The sequence below is a fragment of the Pleurodeles waltl genome, chromosome 9 (genome assembly GCF_031143425.1).
Source record: "Pleurodeles waltl isolate 20211129_DDA chromosome 9, aPleWal1.hap1.20221129, whole genome shotgun sequence".
NCBI classification, from domain to species: domain Eukaryota; kingdom Metazoa; phylum Chordata; class Amphibia; order Caudata; family Salamandridae; genus Pleurodeles; species Pleurodeles waltl.
This window is the reverse complement of record NC_090448.1, coordinates 384,407,076-384,433,856: the sequence shown is the minus strand read 5'-3', so window position 1 is coordinate 384,433,856 and position 26,781 is coordinate 384,407,076. Positions and strand designations below refer to the sequence as shown.

The 26,781-nt window shown below is 41.7% G+C and overlaps 1 protein-coding gene across 5 annotated transcripts in view; it reads right to left on the bottom strand.

Annotated features, from left to right (window-relative positions):
• The window catches only part of LOC138259345 (uncharacterized), an 85,563-nt gene that overhangs the window by 20,793 nt on the left and 37,989 nt on the right, over window positions 1–26,781 (bottom strand). For 2 of the 5 annotated variants that reach the window (XM_069207004.1, XM_069207003.1), the window contains 5 exons: window positions 17,219–17,352; window positions 15,017–15,101; window positions 12,382–12,666; window positions 9,318–9,734; window positions 2,507–2,602 (listed from right to left, as the gene is read on the bottom strand). In XM_069207004.1, the coding sequence (XP_069063105.1) occupies window positions 2,507–2,602; window positions 9,318–9,734; window positions 12,382–12,666; window positions 15,017–15,065 (847 nt within the window). In that variant the 5' untranslated portion in view covers window positions 15,066–15,101; window positions 17,219–17,352. Of the gene's footprint in view, window positions 1–2,506; window positions 2,603–9,317; window positions 9,735–12,381; window positions 12,667–13,826; window positions 13,934–15,016; window positions 15,102–17,218; window positions 17,353–26,781 lie in introns of all 5 variants that reach the window. The other 3 variants (XM_069207002.1, XM_069207005.1, XM_069207006.1) reach the window with 2 other exon arrangements.

Sequence of the window (26,781 nt, the reverse complement as noted above, 5' to 3'; positions counted from 1 at the left end):
ATAATGACAAGCAGAAAGGAAATAATTAAAGCAGCATGCTTATTCTTTGCACTCCTTGGGTAATCATAGAAAAGTTAGAATCTTTTTGCATGTTTCTCCACATTCTCTGCTATTATGGCTTTTTACCCAAAAAGACTGACTTGTATTAAACTGACTTAATATTGTTTTGCAACCAATATCTAACAGTTTTTTTTATATGTTTAATTTTGCACTTGAGATTTTTTTTTTTTTTTAACTGTTCATGTTTTTAAACATGCTCTCTCTTTCAAAAGAGCTATACACCAAGGATTTAGGTGGTTTGTACGAAAGGTGATAGTGTGATCATGTATTATACAGAATGAGGTACCCCTTACCATACATGATAAGAAGTCGCCCTTTCGAGTTCTATAACCTTTTAAAGAAACCCAGCATTCAGTCTCTTTTCTCTGTAGGGTCCTGAAACTCCTCCGGGACTTGCAATATCCTTATGTGAAGTTGATGTACTTTATCCCATATATCCTGTTAATTCACAGCTAAGCAGGATACAAACACAAATCTGAGTTTCAATACCAAGAGCTGATCATTCCTTGCCACTTCAAGAATTTCACAACATCCATGGTTCTAAACCAGATGGTACTCACAGATCAGAACTGGTTTGCAATCACCTCAATTGTCATACCAGAATACTTGCAGTCTGAAATGTACACAGCACTGATCTCAAGATAAATCTAGTCCATAAAAGATAATCCATATAAAATCTTGAAATGGTTAATTGTACTTTAGGTACCGTGTAGCTCCATACCCTAAATATTTAATGGCATGCTCATTTAAAGGCTCACAATTTGGGTATGCTTGCTTAATAATAGTTGATGTATGTTTGCACTCAGAACTGTGGTGCTCTTTCATGATTATCCATCATATGTTGATGAAATATATATCTCACAACTGAAGACATACCGAAATACCTTTGAAAGGTAGACAAAATTGTCAACACTCATGCTAATCAAGACACCACTTTCAAAAACTGAAAATAGCACACCCAAATATCATATTTTTGGCTATAAATTATGCCGAGGGGAAATTGTTGGTGCTTGAATTTCTAGAAAAATGTTTAACAGAAAAACCTTTAAACATACTTCGTAAGTGTCAAGTCCTAATGGGATTTTTGAGTTTTGGGTGCATGCACATGCAATATTAAGTGCAAAGAACCAGCTAATTACATTACACCCTCCTTCTCAGATAGGGCTTGAGCAGAACAACACACAAAATTATTAAAGGAATTGCAGGTTGACATGCTAGAAGCAAATTATTTGCCTACTAGGAATAACTCCCTATGGTTATATGGGTATCTACTAGTATATTTGGTTTCAGACATCATCCTTTGTAATGAGGAACAACACCCACTTCTTAAGATTCACTATTTTTCAGTACTAGTATTTAGAGTGGGGTTTGGGTAAGCTCATTGCTTATCATTGCTTGCCTTCTTTTGTCAATCTCATTTGCCTGCTTCTTATTAAGTGGTTTTCATAGTCTCTTGCTATTGCCCCTCCCCCCTAGAGCACAGCTTCTTAACATCCTTTTAACATGATGACTTGTATCCTTCCACAGTTGTCAACAGGGAACTATGTTTTTACCTTTTTCCCTCTGTCTCCAGTGTACTGTTTCACCCCTCACATCATCTTCTCTGTTCTCCATGTTGGCTCTCCCAGCTTGCTTGTCAAGCCTCTATCCCCCCTTTTTTAGTTCTACCCTAAGTTAGTCTGCACACACTCCCCCCCCCCCCCCCAAAAACCCCTACCTACTACAGACCATGGGTCCCTGTTCCTCGCAGCACTGAGTTTCTTTTTTTGGATGACCCAGCAGTTGCAATTCACAACAGGCCCACTCCTTTCTCTACAATGTTGTTTAATACACTTTTTATATATTTTTATACTTTTTTAAGTTACTGCTCCAAGAGGTGGCGTTGTCCACCCTGAACACTAAGTTAAAAGAAAATGAGATTCATAAAATTGCTGCTGCTGTGTGATGACGCATACGCAGTAATACTTGTATGAATATACATCATCATGCCAGAAACTGCAGTTTTGCCTTTTTACCTTTGCAGCTGTTTTTCCAATTCAGCAACAAGCAGTGGCAACGCAAAGGATGGTTACAGTTTTCTTTTTGGTTTTCATACCTTGCATGCCATTTTTCAATTTGAGTGTCTCTTGGCCTTATACCATAGGCAACTGGTACAGAAAATGTATAGGCTATTTGGGCCTAACAGCAAAGACAAGAAAAAAACACCAGCAACCTCATTGTGGTCAAATAAAGCACCATGATAAATAAGCATGTCCGCCTGTACACAACACTTCATTAAAATACAAACACTGGAATCTGTTTTGGTGATGCAAAAATGGAAGAACAAACAAGGAATTTAAAAATAAATCTCATTCTATGTAAAAGAGGCATGCTACAAGCCGACAAAGCCAAATAGGTTAGCTCAAATACATTTCACCTTTAACTAAGGTAAATGGCAATAACTAACCTGTGTGTCTCTTCTTACGCCAAGGCTCAGCCAGGAAACTGGTATGTTCTTCATGCCTACCATTTAGGGAAAACATAGAGCTGATAACAGGATCACCTGATATAAAACAATAATGAGAAGCCATAAACTGATTAAAACACACTAATTCAGAAATAAAAAAAGATAAAGGAGCGCTCAAGGGAAATATATAATCTTAACTGAAAACTTATTACGTTTGCAAACATGTTTAGTTCTTTTTTGACAAAACATAATTCCATTCATATTTGACTTTTGTTACACCTGGTTGTTGTTTTTTTAAATTTAAAGAAATACTATGCACAACAGCTCCGTCAATAACTTGAATTTAGAGATAAAATTATAATTGGCCCAGTGAAGACATTTCTGGATTTTGCTTTTTTAAATGAAATATTTAGGAAATGCCTAAAGTCGCAAGCTGCTGGTTATGGCGAGTAAGTAAGCGGGTTGGACAGTCCGGATTCTAAATGTAACTATAAAAAAGTATCAAAGAGGAAATATAGAAAAAGAAAAATATCTGCATGACAGATGACAGTAGAGATGATAATTACATACATACTTTAAATACAAAGGCATCTGCAGCTATGCCCTTAACTTCTCTGCAACTTCCCGTGGTTATTCACAGTAAGGTTACCACAACATCTAAAGCATGTCTTTGACCTTTAGGCACCTCACCTATCACCTCCTATATAGTCAAACTACAACACCCTGTCAAGTATGCATTCTGATTTGTGCCCAGGAAACTGATGCAAAAAAGGAGTGCGTTGTGACCTTGTCATGGTGTGAAGCACTAGATATACTCAACAAATTACAAAAGTTGAGGACATACAATTGTCCTCAGATTCTGACTGGCACTCACTATAGTTTCAGAGTTCCAATGGGAGGGACCTGAATGCACTGTAAAATGTTATAAATACTGCAGGAAGCGCAGTACATCAATATGTACTAGGGATTAGAGGTATGAAAAACTGTTTATACCTGTGGGATATTCACAGTCCAAACACTGACATCTTGGATTTATTTGTGTAATATGGATCAATCATCAGTTAAAACTCTGATCTCTATGAATGAATAGATAATTATCGCCATTGTCATAACTCAAAACACTGTGAAGAGCAAAGAAAATAATTCAGCACTGTTTGTACTGTTCAACACAGTGGAAAGGAAGACAACTGATACACTGACCTCTGCCTGGCAGTGGAATGAGCCTGCAGCTGCACTTTGAAATTGTCTGAAGTGGTGGGTGACCTGCCCAAGAACACTACCATTTTTATTGGACATACCTGAAAGTCAATGTCTGTCATTATATTCTTCATACTTTTTGGGGACAGTGCATGGAATTGTGAGCACCATTTAATTGTATTTCATTTCCTGGTTTGTTTTCTGGTCCTTCTCCGTTTTATTATAATGTTTTGGAAAGAAGGAATGGAGAATGTAGCGATTCAAAAAGCTGGGTAGTGGTGGCTCACTACTGGAGGGTGACACCAGTGTCAGGTTTTGGCACACAAGACTTCCACAAAGCCTTAGCAGCAATGGTACACTGCAGTACGTCTTCAATAAGCACACTAAGTTTCCTTGTCTACCACTGGATAGGGCAACTCCATTGGAAGATTGAGCAAGTGTCATTTGACAAAGACGTGGGCTAGGTGAACAACATTTTTTGGAGGTTAGCACCACTGTCAAGTTGTGGCACATACTGAAGCCCCTTACCACAAACAGCACATTGAAGGACAGATGCTTTGTTTATTTGCTTATCTCTGGTCAGACAACAAACCATGATCTTTGAGTTATCATGTGACAAGATTTCAGGATCAGAAGTTTTGAAATTCTAAACCATGGGCCTGTTAGATTAATACAAATACAGTAATGCTGGCATACCACACAGCAAATACATGATATTTGATTAAGTCTTCCTTGTGTAACAGTGGCTGAGAGAAGAGCTGTGATGTGACCTTTTGAACGTCTGATTACCGCAGCTGTCCCTAGTCATAGGTACAAAGTCACTTCCAAATCCCATCATCCATCCCCCACCCACAAATAGCCTTCAGGGACTGACAAGCATGGTCTCTGAGCTCTATGACCTCAACTGCTCATTAGAAGGAAGGTCTTCGAGAGCCATCACACCCACTTCACTACTTTTTTCTGGTATTCATGGCTAAACACCTGACCTCATCTATCCAATCAAATGGAAAGGTGGTCGAGGGATACCACACATCTGCTTGGAGTATCACTATAAAATGCAAATTCCTACTTGGCAATTGGTAACCTTTCAAGGTCAGATCACAATACAGTGCATTCTATTCAGTGTCCATGGATGAAAGCCTTACAACAAGATGGCCATTTCCCTACCACAAACTGAAGACTGACTACATCGGGAGGCAAGACAGAGAGCAACGTGGAAGCTTTGGAGGTGAGCTCGCTCTAAAACGTCTTTGTAATGGTCTTTTCACAAACTGAAATTTGGCAACTTACCACTATGAGGATTCCTAAGGTGAACACTATGAGGGAGAAGAGTGGATATCTGACCTGTAAGGGACAGGCCACCTGTCAGAGAACTGTTGATGGCCATGTTGGGCTATCCTCAGCCTGGGATAGCAATTCATGTCATAGATGTCACCATGCAAGCAAAGTAACTGCAGAGTCCAGAGCAGAAGGAAGTGAAAATGGCAGAGAAGTGGAATTTGAAAAGATAGTGGGACTGCTGCAACCATGAATACTGTACAACACAGAGAGCCGGCTCTGGCGGTGATGGAGAGCTGGAAGGCCACATGAAGCAGACTAGAGAGATGAGTGCCTTCTGTTTAAGAATTGGAGAGAAGCCCTTATGCAACATTGTTTTAGCATATGTGTGGAACGTCTTCGTTTAGAGAAACTTAAAACTTTGGAACAAGTAGATATATTGAAACTACAGAAGAAAGCTCAGTGGGAAAGGATATTTAGATAAATTGCTTTAGGTCATTTGAGAACGGCTGGGCCACAGATAATCTAAATATAAAGGCACAATGTACATGTTGTTAGTGATTTGCGAGATGGCCAACTCAAGACAACCAAGAGTAGCGCATCATACCATAAATCTGTACCCAGTATTTACTCACAGTAACTATAGAGAAGGCAAGGAAATGTAAAGGCGTCCACTGGAGTGACACATTCACTTAAGAGGAAGCAGATTCACAAACAATCCACTGCAACCCTAAATCTTATAAAGTTAAAGGGAACATGAGGAAAGTACCAAGGGCAACAAGCAAGACGATTGACTATCACAACAAGATAACACAATGGCGTCTATAATGACTGAACTGGCTCCTCTACAAAGAGCATAGTAAAAGTGTCTTTCTGACCTACAAGAGATGGTAGCTATGACAGCTACAATGACAGACATAACTAAAGACGAACAATCAATGGGGGATCACCAGGGTACAAATGAGGCATCTATTTCCACAAAATGGATGACATTTGTTCTGCTGTGGTACACATGCCCGAAGATCTGAAGAACAAATGCAATACTTTAAAGCAGTGGTTCCCAAACTGTGCTCCGCGGCTCCTTGGTGCGCCGTCAAAATTAGCCAGGGGCGCCGCACACAGTCTGGAAACCACTCGGAGGTGCTTTTAATCAGTAGCTTTTCACCGTGGTTTTGGAAACAAAACCCCCTGCATTAATTATTGTGACCAGCGGAGGGCGCCAGAGTACCATTAATAATATCCCTATGACAAAAGAAAAGAAATAGTTTAAAATAAATGGTTTTCAGGAACCTGAACGAGAGAATAAAGAAGTCAAACTGTAAATAGTGTAGGTACAGGTACAGGCTGGGATTACGTTCCCCCACCCGCCAAAAAAAAGTAACATAATGGGGAGCCGTGGCCAACACGGCCAATAGGTCAAAGGAGCCGGGGATCGAAAAAGTTTGGGAACCACTGCTTTAAAGGACAGATCATGTCACAATAATATAAGGTTTAGAGATGTGAATGAAAAAAACAAAGCAGGAGACAAAGAGGACTATTACATGCTTCTATCACATATTAAATGGAAATGAACATCCAAAATTAATATTGTGCATGCCTACAGAGTGGAGGTTCTGTAAATATCTCCTGGAGCCTGTCAGGAGACATACTGGCAAATTGTGATTCATCTACTGTGCAATATTGGGCTATCAATTTCAGTGACTGTAATATTGATATGCATCAGAATTTATCAGAAAACGCACCAAAAAAGAGAAGCGTTCTCCTGGGAAACTAGATACTAAAATGGAACAGAAGAAAAGGCAGATTAATTATAGATGGGCATTCCCTTTTGCGGGGATGTTCCACTGTGATCCTAACAACTACACTATTATCAATCCTTAGAGAAGAGAAAGCAATATTAGGTTACTGACTAGTACATGTTCAGAGGAGGAGACCGATGAAGAAAGGCCATATACAGAACAGAGAAAGATGGGAGCAGATCTAAAACAACAGGGGAGTGGGCAATGGAATGGAACATGATTGATGAATCAGCAGAGGACAGTTGTTCTAGTTTAGCTTATGGGATTGTCAATTCTCTCCTTTGAACTGAACATTAGTCTTCATTCAATCTCACCATCACGTTAGTTGGACATATAGACTGGGGGTGGGAGGGGAATGATAGACACCTTGGGTGATTCTATTTCACACTCTGAAGGGGGAGTTCCCAAAGTTAAACATTATGGTTCTGCCATGTTGTGTTATTGAGTTTGTGATAGAGTCTGACCTGGGGAAAGAACTTTCAAGCATGCCAGAATGTTATGTCCATTGAGGTAAGAAAATAAGCTGGTTTAAATGCAAGCACTCACTTATGCAACGACTGTTCCTAGTACCAAAGGTGGGTTTCTCAATTTGGAGGGTTAGGGGACTAAGGGCTATATGGATCAAGCTTATGTGCATACACAAAAGGTGTGAATTGTTACATTTGGCCGTTTGTGAACATACAAAATAGGTTTTGTTATGTATTTACGGTATTCACTTCACAATTTTTGGGGATTGTCAATTTTAGTGAATCCTTAAAATGGCTACTCTAAATTGGAAATTACATCTAGCAAATTGCTACTGTAATGTATCAAACATTTCACAAAATGCTTGTTTTGCATTTGCAATTTACCACCAACCAAAATCAGGTGGTACTCAGATGCAGTCTTTATAAACAGCTCCAGAATGCATATGCATTTTTCACAATGGCTGCTCTCTACGTCATGGTGAGGAGCATGAGGATACTCGCATGTTTGCAGAAAAGGAGGATACAGGAGTGCATATTTAGAATTTGCATTACTATGTATGATCAAACGGAAAAGGAAAGTACAGATTAACTAGTGCCCTTATGTAATATATAATTGCTAAAATGAATCCTGTGCTAGAGGGAAACACTACATACTAATTCTATTCCCACTCATGTTAGCCTCAGGAAGCTACCAGGCTGAGGCAGGTCGGGTTTCTTAAAGTGCGCTTCCACATTTTTTTCAAGCATCTTTGGATGCAATGTTTAGTAAGATTAATTATTGCATCCAATATAGACAAGAAATCTGTTTCCAAATGGTAGCAACATGTGCTATGCTCGACAACATTGCCACATCTTGGGGAATACCACCTTTTCCTGTCCGATCCAGAGTCGGATGAAAAGGAGCAACCAATCCCACCTCATCAACCTACCGATGGAGCAAGGGCAGGAGAAGGAAAAGTCCGATGTGCAGAGAGTAAAGAAAATTATTTTTAAAGTAGGTTACAAAATAATGACAGTTAGGCTTGTATATTATATTGATATTTTTTATTACCTTTACTTCAGGTAAATTGTTTTAAATTAAATTTTGAACAAAGAATATGAAATGCACATTCTGTGCCAAAGCAAAGTTGTCATCTTTGACATTACAAATGTATTTTGGCAAATATGAACTTTAAACACAAAACCATGGTCAAACTACTTATTTTTTCCTCTCACTGCACTCAACTTTTCAGTGTGCTCAGCAGTTTCTTTTTGGGTGCCCTCTGTAGATGCACTTTGTCTGCGTCTAGAACGCAGACTTGTACCTTTGGGGGCAGTAATTTTACTTAGGCTGGATAAATCTTCACTTTCCCCTCTACCTAAGTCACTGGTTGCGGAGATGTGTCCTGTTACTATGTTTTCAATAGCACTAGTGACTTGTACAGACAGACAGACAGACACTGCCAAACAAAGCTGTATTTTCTACTTCCTCAGATGCCCTTCTAACAACAATTCTATGCCTCCTGATTGCGGTGCATCAGCTTGGAAGAAAGGACTGACACCTTTTTTAGATCTTGTGTAACAATGAGTTGTAGGCATGCCTCTTGTTACGCTCATTTTCTTCCTCAAAATCAGGGAGTAGAGACGCTGTTGCTCTGCGTCTGCGTGATGCAGGTGTTGGGGTGTGGGAGTTGGGATGTTATCATCCTGCATATCTGGCTGATTGTCCTGAATTTCCTCTTGTTCACTCATCAGTAATTGTAGGTAGATCTGTGAGATATATGATAATTACTTTAGTTCACTTAACTTTTGTTAAATAAATTTACTTTATGTATTTATTAAAATAAATTCTTAAATCTGTTATCAAGTTCTTTAATGTAATTTTGTATCTCCTTTAGTTAAGATTACAAAACGTTTCAAATGCTACTTTTTCTATATTGTTAGACCTACAACTACAACTCCCATAATGAATCAGCAAGGTAATATTAATTTGTGGAGGTGCATACTTTTAAGTTTAGAAGTAAATATACTTTTCTAACAGTAAAAGAAATACATAAAACATGATTAAATATTACAATATAAAAGTCTTACCTTTAGAGGTACTCGGTATGGCAGAGGTATCAATATCGGAGACCCCAACGATACTTTCTTGTTGAAACGTAGCCTCAATCATGTCTTCAAGAAAGGTAGGTGGTGGCTGAGTGGATGATTCTCCGCCTGTTTCTTGTGCCTCTGCAAGTCTGCTGGCTACTTTTTCTTTGGTACGTGACCGCACATCATACCAGCGCTTGCGAATTTCTTCAAAAGTGCGTTGCGTCACACCAACTGCACTAATCTTAGCCTGGATGTCCGTCCATATTTTTCTCTTCTCACTTTCTGGAACTTGGAGTGAGCTCTTGCCAAAAAGCTCATTATGGTGTGCAACGCACTCTTCAATGAGGACTTCAAGTTCTTTTTCGCTGAATTTCAGCTTCCTCTTGCGCCCTCCTGCATCCTTAGCATTGCCATCTGTGGATATTTTGAACAGATTGTACAAAAAAAGCTTCCAAACAAGATCACAGTTGCTCTGCAGAGACAGCCTGCCTTTCTCTCTGAACCCAGGTTCTGGAAACAGCATGGGGAGACTCACTTCATCATTGTGATGTCATCATGCTGGTCCAGAAAGCAAAATTCACAAATTTGTGATTAACTGTTTAGAGGAATGTACTTCGGTAACCACAAATTTGTGAATGTGAATTCTAAGGAATTGCGAAATCAAAGACTCTGACTTTGATGCATCAGGAAGTACAATTTCCAAAATACAATTCAGTAAAAATTGCTATTTTGGAAATCACGATGTCTAATCTTGATACAAATGGGCATAAGTTCCCCAAATAAGCACCATAAAATTTGGTGAGCACTTTTGTTGGATTCACAGACAATGATACGACATACTCAGCTTATGGCCCACAGTTTGTATCCCACCCAATTCTATGCATCTTCTAAACAAAAGTTAAGAGGAATAATGATTGTGATTTATCAAGACCAAGCTTTACTAGTAGAAGAAATAATAAAAAGGTAAAGAAACCATGCAGAGAATTAATCTTAGCTTTTTTTAATTTGCTCCAAGTTCTACTGAAGACATTCCTATTCTCACTTATAGAAATAATGAAAAGGAAAAGTAATGGTGGAAGCAGCATGGAGGTGATATTTTAATCCTGCACAATCATCAATCACTCACAGATAAGTACCCAACAGCTAGGTGTCTAAGTGGAGGAATGTCACATTCACTTTGGAAAAGCGTTCTCCCAGATAGGTCTTCTTCATTTTGTAGAAATAGAAAGAATATATTTCCTTTTCAAGAGTCTATAGATTAAACTCTAGAAAAGATATTATGTGGAGCGCGGATGCTCTACTGGAGGTGACAAGTAGGGTAAATGTAGAGCTCATTGTGAATTCAGACAACACTTGAATAACTTCCCAAAGACACAGTATATGAGGGAAAATGAAGAATCAAATCGAGGACTAAATCATAACACAAAAACGTTGACGGATGCATCTAGGGGCACCTTCAAGACAGGTGTTAGAAGAAAATGACTAGCAGCCAAAACACATGAAATAGGTATTTCGAGCTTGACAATAATGCTAGAGGCCAAGCTTAATTTGACAGCACAACACCACATGGACTCGGAGTCTCTTAATTCTCTATGGGAAACAACAACTCTAAGATGGCAAATTGACTTATTACTTAAGGAAAGGTGACAGTATTCTTTTCGAAAAATGATTTTATAAAAAGGAGAACAAAGCACATAAACTCTACTATTTTGCGACTACCTAAGGGTGGAAAGCAGATAACCAATGTTCACTAATGATTTCTGTCAATGAAAGAAGCAGGAGTTTAAAGCTTTTCCAAAGGGAGCAAACAACTGCAATGATGTATCACCCTTTCTAGAAGATCTACAAACATCAGTTCTGGCACAACAAGAATGACAAAGCCTTGAGCATGCCATTATGGAGGAGGAAGAAGAGAAGTTATAAAAAGGGCACCAATTCAATAAGCCCTTGGGCCTGCATGTGCCGAAAGACTATTAAAGTATATAACTCTTTTAAGGAAATGGGATAACCCCTTGTGTGCATGATGTAAACATTTTATGCATAGATTGTGATATTCATCTTCACTGCCAACAATCTTGGAGGGTGGAGGGCAGACTCTCTTTAACATCTAAAAAGTTTCTAGATTCCAGGTTTGTTCTCTTACAAAATACATGTTTGTGGGTAATATGTTGGCACCAGGGAACCCAGAAAAATCCATATCAAAATTACTAGAGAATCTGAGCATGTTACTGTTTGATCTTGAGAAATTGTGAGCATCTGGCTTCAGCCAGGGTCATGGAAGAGGCTTGACAAAATACCCCCATTAGATGGTCAAGAGGGAAAATATCCTGGGACATATATATAATGCCAACATCACAGGGGCAATATAAGAGAAGTTTTCTATCACTACTAGTTGATAGCAAAGGTAACCTCAAGATGCAGCGTCCACTGCTTAGCGCTAGCTTTGGCAGACAGCAGCAGTAAAATGAGCATCCTTCCCGAATACAACATTATTTCAAGCTCTACTAGTGACTATTCCAACGGATGTTATTGGAAATGCAGTTGGCCTGCAATCCATTTATCCATTTAGATGGAGTTATAAGAAACTTAACATCTCAAGATGCGTGTTCCAAACAAGCAGAGGAAAGGATGGACTCCATCTTCTCAGTTCAAACAACTACTGTAGACCCTCCAAGCTACATACTACATTTGAATGTTTAGTAACAGCCTCAGAGAAACACTGACGTCATATGGAACAGGCACCACTTGGACACACAATCTGGGATCTCTTCTACCTACCGAAGATATATTCTATGCCCATTAGTGGATATATGGGAAGGACTATCAAAACACCACAGGACCATCACCTTACTATCTCCCTTAACACCTGTGTATAACGACCGATAAATCACACATTGGTGGGAAAAGCCATTCAATAGACTATCTCTACAATGTGAGAGCCATAGAATAACACTAAAGGTCTGTCCTAATAGAAAGCAGCAAATTAAAGGGCATCAGAAATGTTGTGTCAGAAGTGGGATAAATGAGCTAGGATGTTCACATTCAAATCAGCCCTACTTACCAATGTGGTTACTGATCCTCCTTCTTTTCTCCAAGTGTTGTTGGTCTGCAAAATGTGTCTTATTTTCGTTTATGCTGTATGCAATACCAGTGGAATGGCTGATGCTTTGAAAGTCCTCAGATCCCTGATGGCTTTTGAAACACTGTTCTTCCTCTTTTTTAATGCTGAGTGTAGTATCTATGGGCCAATTGTTGCTGTCTTTGTTCACCATATCCTGATTGGCCATTAAATATTCCTCTTCTTCTTTTATTATAATTTGAATGCCTGTCATGAAATCCAGGTTTTCTGTTGTTGAAAAGAATACAAAATATAAAATAAATATTTATATGGCTCATATAGATTATATTCTGTTATGCACCAATGCACACTTTTGGCAACAGTGGGCATGTTACCCTAAACCCTCCTACAATAAATGTGTAACTTAATTAAGTATAAAGTGGCATATGAAAACTAACCAAAAGATGTCTGAAGTATGCATTACTACAAACTTAAATCATCCTTAATTAACTAAGTAATGTGATTTGGGGAAAAAAGTCGAACATTTGTTCAGGGAAGTGATTTTTAATTCATTATTCAATTATTACTCTGGGGCAGGCACATTTTAACTTAGGGACAGAAAACATAATTAGCATTCCATACATTTAAAAAGGGAGATGAGCCACAAATGTGGATGCCTAGGCTAGGCTCTATACAAAGAAAACAGAGGGTCATTACGCGCAGTGTCGGTCTGGACTGCTGCCAAAGCGGCAGTCCACCCTCCACATTGAAGCCCTGGCAGTCAGACCGCCAGCTCCTCCAGGATCTTGGATCCCAGCAGTCTGGAGGTGGCAGAGATCCTAATCCGCCAGGGCAACGATGCAAGCAGTGCTGCCCTGGAGATTACAACCTTGCTCTCTGCCCGCATTTTCATGGTGGTAACACCGCCTTGAAAAGGCTGGCGGAGCACCGGTGCAGGGGCCACAGGGGGTGCTCTGCACTGCCCATGAATGTGGCATGGGCAGTGCAGGCTCCCCCATGCTCAGCACCATCGCAATGTTCATTGTCTGCTTTGCAGACACTGACCATTGCAAGGGTGCTGGTGCTCCCTGCAGGCTACACCACTTCCACAGGCTCAATTACGAGCCAGTGACAATGCTGTAGCCTGTTTCCCGCTAGGCTGTCGGGCAGAAACCGAGGTTTCTCCCACCAGCTTAGAGGGAAACTCTTAATGGGGCTGGCGGGGAGGTAGCTTGTGTGGCGGCAACCTCCCCGTCGTAAGTTCGGCTGACGGTGAAAACCGTCCACCGAACTCGGAATGACCCCTCATAGACTTAAAAAATACCTTAACACTGATGCAATTTAAAAGAGTAACTATAGACCTAAGTGGTCTACGGAATGACAAACTTGTAAAACAGTAAGGCATTTAAGAAAAAGCTTTGACAGTAACAGACCAGAAAATCCCATACCTTCATCACTGTAGGATCAAATTCTGATTCTTTGAAATCCTTTTAGATGTTACCAAAGTATCATAGGAAAAAGGAGGCCCTTTTATGTGTAGTTCACCTACTGTTTCCTAAAAATAAATGATATATTCAACTGTGGTGCCTGACTTAAAATGAATGGAGAAAATACTGTGAGTCTAGATTGCCCAATGTGGTTGCCTAAGAAACTGTTTTATTTCAGACTATTCTGGCAACATAATTTCCAGCACGCTGCAGTATTAAGATCTGCAACTCCCCAAAACCTAAGCTTTAAATGTTGTCGCCTAATTGACTCATTGTAGTAGGTGGTGGTTACTGGATAGCCTGAATCAACTTTAACAATTGCACTGAAAGATGTACATGGAAGATGGGATGCTCATTTTTATTCTTTTTATTCAGAAATCAGTCCATTAAAACAATAACAAATAAGAACTAAACAAGAAACTGAAATACAAAAAATAATCATTAAATAACGTATTATATTTACAACCTGAGGCACCTCATAAGTACACCAATTGTATTCTTTATCAAGAATCTTCACCCACCCCCCCAATTGTCCAGCACATTTATTTAAACAATCTATTCCTATGACACCATGTGTTCCAAATGTAATTCACCACGCAATATTGCACTAATATAATGCTAGAGTCTCTAGATTAGTAAAATTCCTGAGAACAGGTATTTGGGCTAACACTTCCTCATGCAAAGTATTCTGCAGTTGATCAAACTTGTAATCCTAAAGTTTGTTAATTCTTAACCCTGCTTTTCATCTATTGCCCCTATTTATTTTAAACATGTACAACACTAATGAAAACCTACACATAAGTTAAATAATCTGGCCTGATGTTCATATTTTTCAACTTTGCAGTTAGTTAATACTGATTTCCAATATTTATCAGAGCAGTATTTTTCGTTATAGTCATAAGGAGGTGTGTTTGTTTGAACTATAATCCAAATAGGATCTAATCAATTTAGGATCCTAGCATTATTTTAACATTTCTATGTTGAGGGTTGAGGAAAACCTCTTTTTTTTTTTAGCTCACGACCCACTCCCCTTTCCTCAGAATGCACCATTTAGAAGCTGATGGTTGAGTGCCCTGTACTTTACATGTACAAAAGTAATTATCTATTTGACAAACCTGCATTGTAAACATGTACCTACGTTGCTAACTTACCGGAAGAGGGATCAATCCTGGCTTCTCCTTTTGAAGAGCGATGATCCATCACATTTAAACGTGTGAGATGTCAAAAAAGCATATCCTATAGAATAAAATCCAAGATCGAATAGATGTGTTAGTATTCATAGATTTGGACTTTGAGAAATCAAACCTACGCTTATATTTCCCATATTGTTGGAAATATTTGCAGCAGTGCTATTTCTTTCACATTTTAAAGATCAATATTGAAAGAGTTTTCCGACAACGTTTCAGTTGCTACAACCACCTATGATTGTAAGCTGCTATTAGGTTTATGGATACTACAAAAGCAAAAATTAGCAAAGCCATTAGGTCTGGTTTAATGTGCTAAAGCATACAGCATCAGCACATTAAAGCGAGGGAGGCGGGATACAGTTTGCAGAAAGGACAGAGGGCTATAATGTAAACTAGTCACCCATGCAGTTCAATGCATGCACTTTAGTTGAAATTGAAGTATACTTCCAAATATCCCCTAGCATTAGGTAAGAGATGAATACTTAACTGGTGTGAGTCAAGACATGGTTGACCAATACTCAAGTCAAGTGCTGAATAAGGCTGGTTGACGAAAGCCAATAAATGAAAGGGGCTGATCTAAAGCACACACTGTTGTTAGCAGTAGCTCTCTTTGACAGTTGTGCCGTGCTGTCAAATCTGAGACCTAAAAATCTGGATGGCACTGAAACATAAGTGTATATTATAGGTATGGTTAAAAGTAATATTAAACTTGGAAAAAGTTTGTAATTTTTTTATGTTAAATATTTATGTAAATTAATTTTAGATATTTATTTTAAATGTTGAATGAAAGAAAAACTAAGAAAAACTACTAGAGCAAGATTAACAATTTTTAAATAAATCTTTAATTAATGTAAACAGGGCTTGAAAAATCCACTGGACCACTGGCATTGGGGAGTCTTATTTGATCAGGTCGAGCTATTTTCAGAGCTATTTTTAATACGTACTCATCCCTTCTGGCAAGTTGACACTGAACAGGTGTTCTGTTCAGTTGAAAAGTGGAGGGACAATAAAAGATGCCTTTAAATCTTGTTCTTATGTCATATTTGCTTTGTATTCACAGACAGAGGTCAAAAGTCTATCTTTCTTACAATTAATTTTCCTTTGTGACTGCAGAGTTCCAGGACTTTGTAAGGTGAACTGTGTGACCTGCTGCTTAGAATGTAAAATAAAAGGATATAGGGTGTCAGGTTTTTCCTAACACACAACATTTAAATGACTAAGTCAACTGTGCAAACATTTCAAATTATATTTCAGCAGTTCTGAAAGCCCTTTTTTACTTTGTGTGACTAAAAAAATATTTTAATAGGGTGAAAACAAATCAGAATACTTTAAATGTTGATGTGCAAAGAATATCTTTTCTAAAACCCAATTTTCACAGATCGTTAATACACTATATATTTTTATCAGAAAAGCTGCAAGTTAGTGGATAGGTTTTTGGACATTTCTTGGAAAGTTACTGTGTGTAAATGACAATATGTTCCCACATCATGGTTTAGTAATATATTTATGTGTTTAGACAAACTGAGAAATACTCCAATGGCAATGTTGTTAGTAAACTAAAAGAAGTCCTAGGTTATGTGGGCTTGACCTCATGGGTACCTGGGCAAGATTATTGTGATGCATGCAGCAAACTTTAGTCTACTTAAACAAAATAGTTTTTTTTGTACTGCAGAAATGCTGAGCTCACACATTTGAAGGTGCAATCATATGTGAGAATTGAAAGAAAAAGGCGACTCTGTAAACTATTTGCCTAGGATCACACAATTTGAGACCCGTTTACGGGTTAAGTACATTACAGTTAGGGCAAGTAGGTTATTTAAGCTACTCGACCTGCAGGTCTAGTAACATTTTTATGATTTTTCGAGCCCTGGTAAATATAGTGAATAAAATGTATTTGTCCTCAAGGTTAAATTAAAAAATAAATTCCCACCCAAAGTAATATAAATATTAGGCATTAATTATTAAAAGTCTTTTGTACAATTAGAATTATTTCTTTTTACATTTAATAAAATGTATTGTAACAATAACGTTTAAATCCAAAAAGGTTATTAAAATAGTTTATAATTAAATTATAAACATGCACTATTTTAAATCTTTTTTTAAACTTTTAAATAAATGTAATTTAATTAAAATTATTTTTTATGGACTTCTATTTTAAATCCCTACCTTCACAATTTTCAGTTGGTGGACTCTGGAGGGGGTGCATTCTAGTACTTCGTGGTTGGCTATGTTTGGTGCTGGACTACCTTCTGTTTTTTTCCAGTAGTAGCCTACACTCGTAGGTTTTCTTCCACCCCATCCTTCATGGAATGAAGATACATAATTTTACAGTTTTAGGTAACTTTACATGTGGATATTGAGAACAGCCAAAATTAGCAAAGTTTCTCAAAAGGGCAAGCGTAAGTTAAACATTTAAATTACTCACAAGTGTAAGTCAGCTTTTTGTCTAGCCCTGTTAGTATTTATCAGCTAGAGTTTTTCCTTTGTCTCCAAGAAAACAAAAAAACAGAAAGAAACCTGGATCCTTTGAGTGAATGCTGTTTAGCTCTTATTCGACCTCAGTAATTGTACATAAATCATCAGATGTGGGAAAGGGTACATAAAGTGTGATGCGCTACTTTAAAATGTTAGTATTTAAGCTAAGTTCCATCTTTCCCAAGGCTTACTACAGAATTGTGCCCGCTACAAAAGCTTTTCCAGAGGCCCAAAAGTGGTCCACAGGTTAGGCAATAATGTCTTTGACACTAGCAACTCTATCAGAGTGTCTAGCACAGTGAATTTATTTATTCACAACCCACCAAATACGAAACACAGATTGGACATGGCTCCCAGGTACCTTAGCAGCCCATCTAAACACACAAAGAGAGTCAGGGAGAGAAAAACAAGAAGAACCAACCCATACTATATCCCTATAACTAGAACCATAAACACAAAGAGTATAGGGTTCACTTATATCATGGAGCCGCTGGCGAGAGATTTCGCCTAGGGTTCCTCAAACTCGCACTATGAGTTTCCGTGGCGGGTGCTGTGGAAGGTTGTATGGTGGGGGAGTTTCCTTTATGGACTAAGTGATCTCACACACTATATAGTGTCATGCTTCATCATATGACCACCTAGCCCCACCCAGGTAGGAGAGTGCCACCTGGGCGGACTCAACCTCACCGTTAAAAGAACAGGAGGGAGTGCATAAATTCAGTTTGTCTGGAAAAATATGGGATCCAGCTATACCAGGGAAGAAGTAAAAACACCTAGTCAGTCAACTGTGTAATAGTACACCTTTATTTGTGGTGCCTGCTGGTGTGATTAGAGCAAGGATGGGACACCTCTGTGAGAACAAAGACTCACTGGGTCACCTATCTAAAAGTAACTGGCCAACATGCTTCTGCCCACTACTAAGAGCCAATGAAGGTCTAGGGGCATTCTTCAGGGTCAAGGATCCCTCATAATCATGAATTGCAACCAATAAACCACTCCTCTGAAAAGGAGTGCAGATATTATATTATAAAGTTAGGGGGCCTACCTGTGGGGAGATACCTTGAGGCCTAAAGGAAACAAAGCAAGCGAATTCAGCATATACGTCACACACAACACTGCACAGCACACGTAAAGGTGACACAGCAAGCAAAAAGTAATGCAATGTAAATGTGGTTAACACGTGTCCAAGGGGAAGGTATAGTTATCTTACCCTAAACCTGAAAGGCTACTGACCCCAGGTCACAAGGAGGGGGAGTGTCCCCTTATAGTCACACACTAAAGAATGAAGAGAAGGCAAAACAGAAAAAGCAACAACCAGTAAATATAATGTTGGCAGGATCAGGTCCTCTAAATGGTAACCATCAGTGCCCTCTGCTACGTGAGGGCTGAGGTTAATTACATAACTGATGTTCACAGGGTACTGGAAGAGCCACACTCCAGAAATTTCATGACTCAAGCACGTTATAACATAAATGTAAGCATCACACCACACATGTATCATGAGAATTCTCTGGGGGTGGGGTGGGGCATTAAAAGGAAAAGTGAGAAACCGGCACACCTTGGGGTCTAGCCTGTAAAGCTGTGCAGAATTGGACACTGCCTGAAATGTGGACTGAAATGGCGTTTATTGGAGAGATAGCTATGAACAAACAAGCTGGTGAAGAATAAAGCTGGACCAGGGTCGGTCCAAGAGACAAGTGAGCTGTGAGGTCAGTTTCAGGGCAGCATCACTATGTTTTATCTCTGAATGGCAGAGGAATTAAAAAGTCATGCAAGCAATTAAAGGGTGGAGAACTGCGCTCATCTCTGGAGTGCTGCTGCTGCTCCTTTTTTGCGCCATCAGGGCCTTCTACTTCTGGAAAGTCAACAAACATGTAAGTGATAAGTGACAAGGCCGCAGAGGGGTGTTCACTGTCGAGGGGTGTTCACTGTCGAGGTATATTAATGGGTGATGTCGCGGTAGGTGCTAGCTTAGTGGTCCATGCTGCTCCGTGCAAACTTTGAAGCGAAAGGTAGGAAAGGGTAGATGGTCTCTTTGGTTGCGCCAGGGCCAAGAGGTGTTTATTTCCCCTAAGGCTTTTACCTTGTATGAAGTGCGGGCATGGAATGAAAAAAAGTACCTCAGAAGATTGACGCTAGTTGAAGGACACTGGTTGCCATCCACGCATTGGCAACCAGAAAGGGGACTTGGTCCAAACTCCAAAAGAGCCAATGAAGCCGAGGAACGAAGAGCAGCCAGACGACGTGAGAGGCTGCTGCTGACCAATGATAAGCAAGAAAGGAAGAGTGACTGGAGAAGCCTACCAATGGTAAGTAATGGGAAGGCTGTGGGCAGGCTATGAGCCCAATTTAAGATTTATTTTCCTAATACAAAAGATTTCACCACAGCGCAAGCGCTGAGCAGGCGAAACCTAAAAAGGGGGTGATAGCACTTTTAAGCTAGGGGGATAGTTTCAGAGCAAGAAACATGGGCTCTGGACTCTGTCCCTTGGCAGAAATTTACAGTGTTTGAAGCTCCTGCAAACACATTAACCGAAGAAGGTCACACATTTGTTTGTGTTTATATTTATGTGAAGGATAAACTGGTGGCATCAGTGGTCATTTTTGCAATGGGGAAGGGTGAATACATCATCATCTGTGTAACTCGGATCACAGAAACTAAGCAACACATAGGTCTGCCATAGATCAAAGGAAGCATATATCTGCACTCAGTAAAGTGCAAATGTGAGAAAACATTAACTTTATTATTCCTGGTGATGTTAGATCTTAAAAGTGTTCCATACAGACTTGCTATGGCTGCTAACAGGAGACTTGATCGCTAATCGAATGACCATAGAAACAAATAATATCTGGCAGAAGTTAGACAACCAAAAAAGGAGCATTCCCAAGCTTAAATCCCAATTCCAAATACAAGATAAACACAGGATGTGTAGGAAGTTGGCACTGTGTATACTATTTCAAAGTAAGAAATAGTGTGCAGAGTCCAAGGGTTCCCCTTAGAGGTAAGATAGTGGCAAAATTAGATAATTCTAATGCTCTATTTTGTGGTAGTGTGGTCGAGCAGTAGGCTTATCAGAGGGTAGTGTTAAGCATTTGTTGTACACACACACAGACAATAAATGAGGAACACACACTCAAAGACTTACTCCAGGCCAATAGGTTTTTATATAGAAAAATATATTTTCTTAGTTTATTTTAAGAACCACAGGTTCAACATTTGCAGTAAACACTTTAAATGCAAGGTACTTCACTTAGATACTTCATCGGGGGGCAGACCAGGGGTTTTTTTGTAGAGCATTGGGGGGGGAGACACAAGTAGGCACACAAAACACACCCTCCGCGGCACAGGGGCGGCTGAGTGCAGTGTGCAAAGCAGGCGCCGGGTTTCAGGTAGAAAACAATGGAGGGACCCGGGGGTCACTCTAGCGGTGCAGGCAGACACAGGGGGGCTTCTCGGGACAGCCACCACCTGGGCTAGGCAGGGGGTCGCCTGGGGGTCACTCCTGCACTGAGGTTCGGTTCCTTGAGGTCCTGGAGGCTGCAGGTGCAGTGCTGGTTCCAGGCGTCAGGTCCCTTGTTACAGGCAGTCGCAGTCAGGGGGAGCATCTGGATTCTCTCTGCAGGTGTCGCTGTGGGGGCCCAGAGGGATCGTCTCTGGTTACTCACGGGCTCGCAATCACCGGGGAGTCGTCCATGAGGTGTTGGTTCTCTGAATCTCGAGCCAGGGGCGTCAGGTGCAGAGTGAGAAGTCTCACGCTTCCGGTGGCAAACGTGCAGTCTTTGGAAGTTGCTTCTTTATTGCAAAGAAGTAGCTGGTTTTGAGCAGGGCCGCTGCTCATGGGAGTTTCTTGGTCCTTTAGTCCAGGGCAGTCCTCTGAGGCTTTAGAGGTAGCTGGTCCCTGTCGGATGCGTCACTTGTTGCAGGTTTTCGAAGCTGGAGACAGGCCAGTATGGCTGGGGCCAAAGCAGTTGTTGTTGTCCGTCTTCTCTGCAGGCTTGTAGGTCAGCAGTCCTTCTGGTTTCTTCAGGTTGCAGGAATCTAGTTTCCTAGGTTCTGGGGTGCCCCTAAATACTGAATTTAGGGGTGGGTTTAGGTCTGGGAGGGCAGTAGCCAATGGCTACTGTCCTTGAGGGTGGCTACACCCTCTGAATGCCTCCTCCCTGAGGGGAGGGGGGCACATCCCTAATCCTCCAAACTCAAGATGCAGGATTTCTCAAGGCAGGGGTTACCTCAGCTCAGGACACCTTAGGGGCTGTCCTGACTGTTGGTGACCAAAAGTGAGGGGGTAACCATGCCAAGGAGGCATTTCCTTACACAACCCCAAACGAAAGAGGATGAGACTAACCTTTTCCAAGAGAGTCTTCATTTTCTAAGTGGAAGAAACTGGAAAGGGCATCAGCATTGGCATGGGCAGTCCCAGGTCTGTGTTCCACTACAAAGTATATTCCCTGTAGGGATATGGACCACCTCAACAGTTTAGGGTTTTCTCCTTTCATTTGCATTAGCCATCTGAGAGGTCTGTGGTCAGTTTGAACTTTGAAGTGAGTACCAAACAGGTATGGCCTCCACTTCTTCAGGGACCAGACTACAGCAAAGGCCTCCCTCTCACTGGCACTCCAACGCTGCTCCCTGGTGAGTAACCTCCTGCTAATAAAAGCAACAGGCTGGTCAAGGCCATCATCATTTGTTTGGGACAGGACTGCTCCTATCCCATGCTCAGAGGCATCTGTCTGCACAATGAACTGCTTAGAGTAATCTGGAGCTCTGGTGCTTGTTTCAGGGTGTCAATGGCCTTTTGACAGTCCACGGTCCAGTTAACTTTCTTGGGCATTTTCTTGGAGGCAAGTTCTGTGAGGGGTGTCACTATTGATCCATATCCCTTCACAAACATCCTACAGTACCTAGTCAAACCAAGGAATGCCCTGACTTGAGTCCGGGTTTTTGGAGCTACCCGGTCCAGAATAGTCTGGATCTTGGGTTGAAGTGGCTGAACTTGACCTCCACCTACAAGGTGTCCCAAGTAAACCACAGTACCCTGCCCTATCTGACATTTAGATGCCTGGATAGAGAGGCCTGCTGTTTGCAGGGCCTGCAAAACCTTCTTCAGGTGGACCAGGTGATCCTGCCAGCTGGAGCAAAAAACAGCAATATCATCAAGATAAGCTGCACTAAAGGACTCCAAGCCAGCAAGGACTTGATTCACCAACCTTTGGAAGGTGGCAGGAGCATTCTTGAAGCCAAAGGGCATCACAGTAAACTGGTAGTGCCCATCAGGTGTAGAGAATGTGGTTTTCTCTTTTGCTCTTTGTGCCATTCTTATTTGCCAGTACCCTGCTGTCAAGTCAAAGGTACTCAGGTATTTGGCAGCACCCAATTTGTAAATCAGCTCATCTGCCCTTGGAATGGGGTGAGCATCTGCCTTGGTGACATAATTACGTGCTCTGTAGTCCACACAGAACCTCATCTCTCTCATTCCATCTTTTGTGTGAGGTTTGGGGGCCAAGACCACTGGCCTAGCCCAGGTACTGTCATAGTGCTCAATCACTCCCAACTCCAGCATCTTGTGGACTTTCACTTTGATGCTTTTCTTAACTTGATCAGACTGTCTGAATATTTTGTTTTTGACAGGCATGCTGTCTCCTGCGTCCACATCATGGGTATATAGGTCGGTCTGACCAGCGGTTAGGGAAAAGAGCTCAGCAAACGGCTGGAGGACTTGCCTGTAGTCAGCTTGCTGTTGGCCAGAGAGGGTGTCTGAATAGATCACTCCATCTTCTGTGCCATCCTTAGGGTCAGTGGAGAGGAGATCAGGGAGAGATTCACTCTCTGCTTCCTGGTCCTCATCTGTAACCATCATGTGTACATCTGCCCTATCATGGAAGAGTTTGAGGCGGTTAACATGGATCATCCTCTTAACCTCATGAAGGCTACCCTGATTGAGGGCTTTGGATTCTCAAGTGAGGAGTACAAGATTAGGTTCAGGGGGGCTCCAAAATCCTCGAGCCAGACCTGGGTTGATTTTGTTGACGTCTCAGTCAAAACACTAGATGGTTGGATTAATGGCAGTGGTGTAAATGATTATGATGGGCTGTATAACTTGTTTATGAAATAACATCTGTCAAGTAATTGTTTCAATGATAGATTTCATCAGCATCTGGTAGACCTAGGTCCAATTTCTCCCCAAGAATTGGGAAAGAAGGCAGACCACTGGGTCAAGACGAGGGTGACCAAGACTTCCACAAGGGGTCACAAAGACTTACTCCAGGCCAATAGGTTTTCATATAGAAAAATATATTTTCTTAGTTTATTTTAAGAACCACTGGTTCACGATTTTCAGTAGACACCTTAAATGCAAGGTAGTTCACTTAGATACTTTAGGAACTTTGAATAAAAGCAATATCATATACAGTCTTTGTAAAAATGGCAATAAGCTATTTTCAAAGTGAACACAGTGCAAAAATCAACAGATCCTGGGGGAGGTAAGTGAAGGTTAGATTAGGAGGGAAGTAAAACACTTACAAGTCTCAGTCCTGGAGCACAGGCAGCCCACCGTTGGGGGTTCAAGGCAACCCAAACGTTACCACACCAGCAGCTCAGGGCTGGTCAGGTGCAGAGGTCAAAGAGGTGCCCAGAACACATAGGCTCCTGGTTCCAGTCTGCCAGCAGGTAAGTGCCGGCGTCCTCGGGGGCAGACCAGGGGGGTTTTGTAGAGCACTGGGGGTGGACACAAGTAGGCACACAAAACACACCCTCAGAGGCACAGGGGCGGCCGGGTGCAGTGTGCAAAGCAGGCGTCGGGTTTCAGGTAGAAAACAATGGAGGGACCCGGGGGTCACTCTAGCGGTGCAGGCAGGCACGGGGAGGGGCTTCTCAGGACAGCCACTACCTGGGCTAGGCAGAGGGTCGTCTGGGGGTCACTCCTGCGCTGAGGTTCGGTTCCTTCAGGTCCGGGGGCTGCGAGTGCAGTGCTGGTTCCAGGCGTCGGGTCCCTTGTTACAGGCAGTCGCGGTCAGTGGGCGCCTCTGGATTCTCTCTGCAGGCGTCGCTGTGGAGACTTAGGAGGGTCGTCTCTGGTTACTCACGGGCTCGCAATCGCCGGGGAGTCCTCCCTGAGGTGTTGGTTCTCTGAATCTCGAGCCAGGGGCATCGGGTGCAGAGTGAGAAGTCTCACGCTTCCGGCGGGAAACGTGCAGTCTTGGGAAGTTGCTTCTTTGTTGCAAAGAAGTAGCTGGTTTTGAGCAGGGCCGCTGCTCATGGGAGCTTCTTGGTCCTTTAGCCCAGGGCAGTCCTCTAAGCCTCAGAGGTCGCTGGTCCCTGTCGGATGCGTCACTTGTTGCAGGTTTTCGAAGCTGGAGACAGGCCAGTATGGCTGGGGCCAAAGCAGTTGTTGTCGTCCGTCTTCTCTGCAGGCTTATAGGTCAGGAGTCCTTCTGGTTTCTTCAGGTTGCAGGAATCTAGTTTCCTAGATTATGGGGTGCCCCTAAATACTGAATTATGGGGTGTGTTTAGGTCTGGGAGGGCAGTAGCCAATGGCTACTGTCCTTGAGGGTGGCTACACCCTCTTTGTGCCTCCTCCCTCAGGGGAGGGGGGCACAATCCTAATCCTATTGGGGGAATCCTCCAAACTCAAGATGGAGGATTTCTCAAGGCAGGGGTTACCTCAGCTCAGGACACCTTAGGGGCTGTCCTGACTGGGGGGTGACTCCTCCTTGTTTTCTCATTATCTCCTCCAGCCTTGCAGCCAAAAGTGGGGGCAGTGGCCGGAGGGGCGGGCATCTCCACTAGCTGGGATGCCCTGGGGCGCTGTAACAAAAGGGGTGAGCCTTTGAGGCTCACCACCAGGTGTTACAGTTCCTGCAGGGGGAGGTGAGAAGCATCTCCACCCAGTACAGGCTTTGTTCCTGGCCACAGAGTGACAAAGGCACTCTCCCCATGTGGCCAGCAACATGTCTGGTGTGTGGCAGGCTGGAAGTAACTGGTCAGCCTACACTAGAAGTCGGAATGGTATTTAAGGGGCATCTCTAAGATGCCCTCTGGGTGTATGTTACAATAAATTGCCCACTATCATCAGAGTGCATTTATTGTGCTGAGAAGTTTGATACCAAACTTCCCAGTTTTCAGTGTAGCCATTATGGAACTGTGGAGTTTGTTTTTGACAAACTCCCAGACCATATACTCTTATGGCTACCCTGCACTTACAATGTCTAAGGTTTTGCTTAGGGCTGTAAGGCCTGCTAGAGGGGTGACTTACCTATGCCACAGGCAGTGTGAGGTTGGCATGGCACTCTGAGGGGAGTGCCATGTCGACTTAAGTCATTTTCTCCCCACCAGCACACACAAGCTGTGAGGCAGTGTGCATGTGCTGAGTGAGGGGTCCCCAGGGTGGCATAAGACATGCTGCAACCCTTAGAGACCTTCCCTGGCATCAGGGCCCTTGGTACCAGGGGTACCAGTTACAAGGGACTTATCTGAGAGCCAGGGCTGTGCCAATTGTGGAAGCAACGGTACAGTTTAGGGAAAGAACACTGATGCTGGGGCCTGGTTAGCAGGGCCCAAGCACACTTTCAATCAAAACATAGCATCAGCAAAGGCAAAAAGTTAGGGGGTTACCATGCCAAGGAGGCATTTCCTCAAAGGATGGAACTCAGTATGGCATTCAACAATATGGGTCTATGTCTCCTAAATGGAAGACTTATGACAGACTCACCGGCAGCCTCCACACTTTTTCGTCCAATATTTGATTACATGTGGCTATCAATAGCCCACTTTGGTACGTGAACACATCTGACGTGCACCCCTTGATAGCCAGTGACCACCTGATGCTAAAATGCAAGATTAATTTTTGGATTGTGCGCTGCTCGTAGTAGCAACACATAAGCAAGTTGGAGGGACTGAAGTCTCTTAAAGAGACTAAAATGGCTCACCAAGAACCAGAATGGGTTAAGGTGTGCACCTGAAAAACTATTATATGATCTCCAAATAAATTTGGAAGGGGTGTGTTAGAAATGGGGTCTTTGGTTGGCACTCAGGTTATCCCCTGTCCAAGCAAGGACCCTCACTCTAGTCAGGGTAAGTCACACACAATCCAAATTATACTGTACCCACCCTCTGGTAGCTTGGCACTGAGCAGTCAGGCTTAACTTAGAAGGCAATGTGTAAAGTATTTGAGCAATAAATCATACAATAACACAACACAGCACCACAAAAATACACCTCACAGTGTTTAGAAAAATATATAATATTTATCTGGATT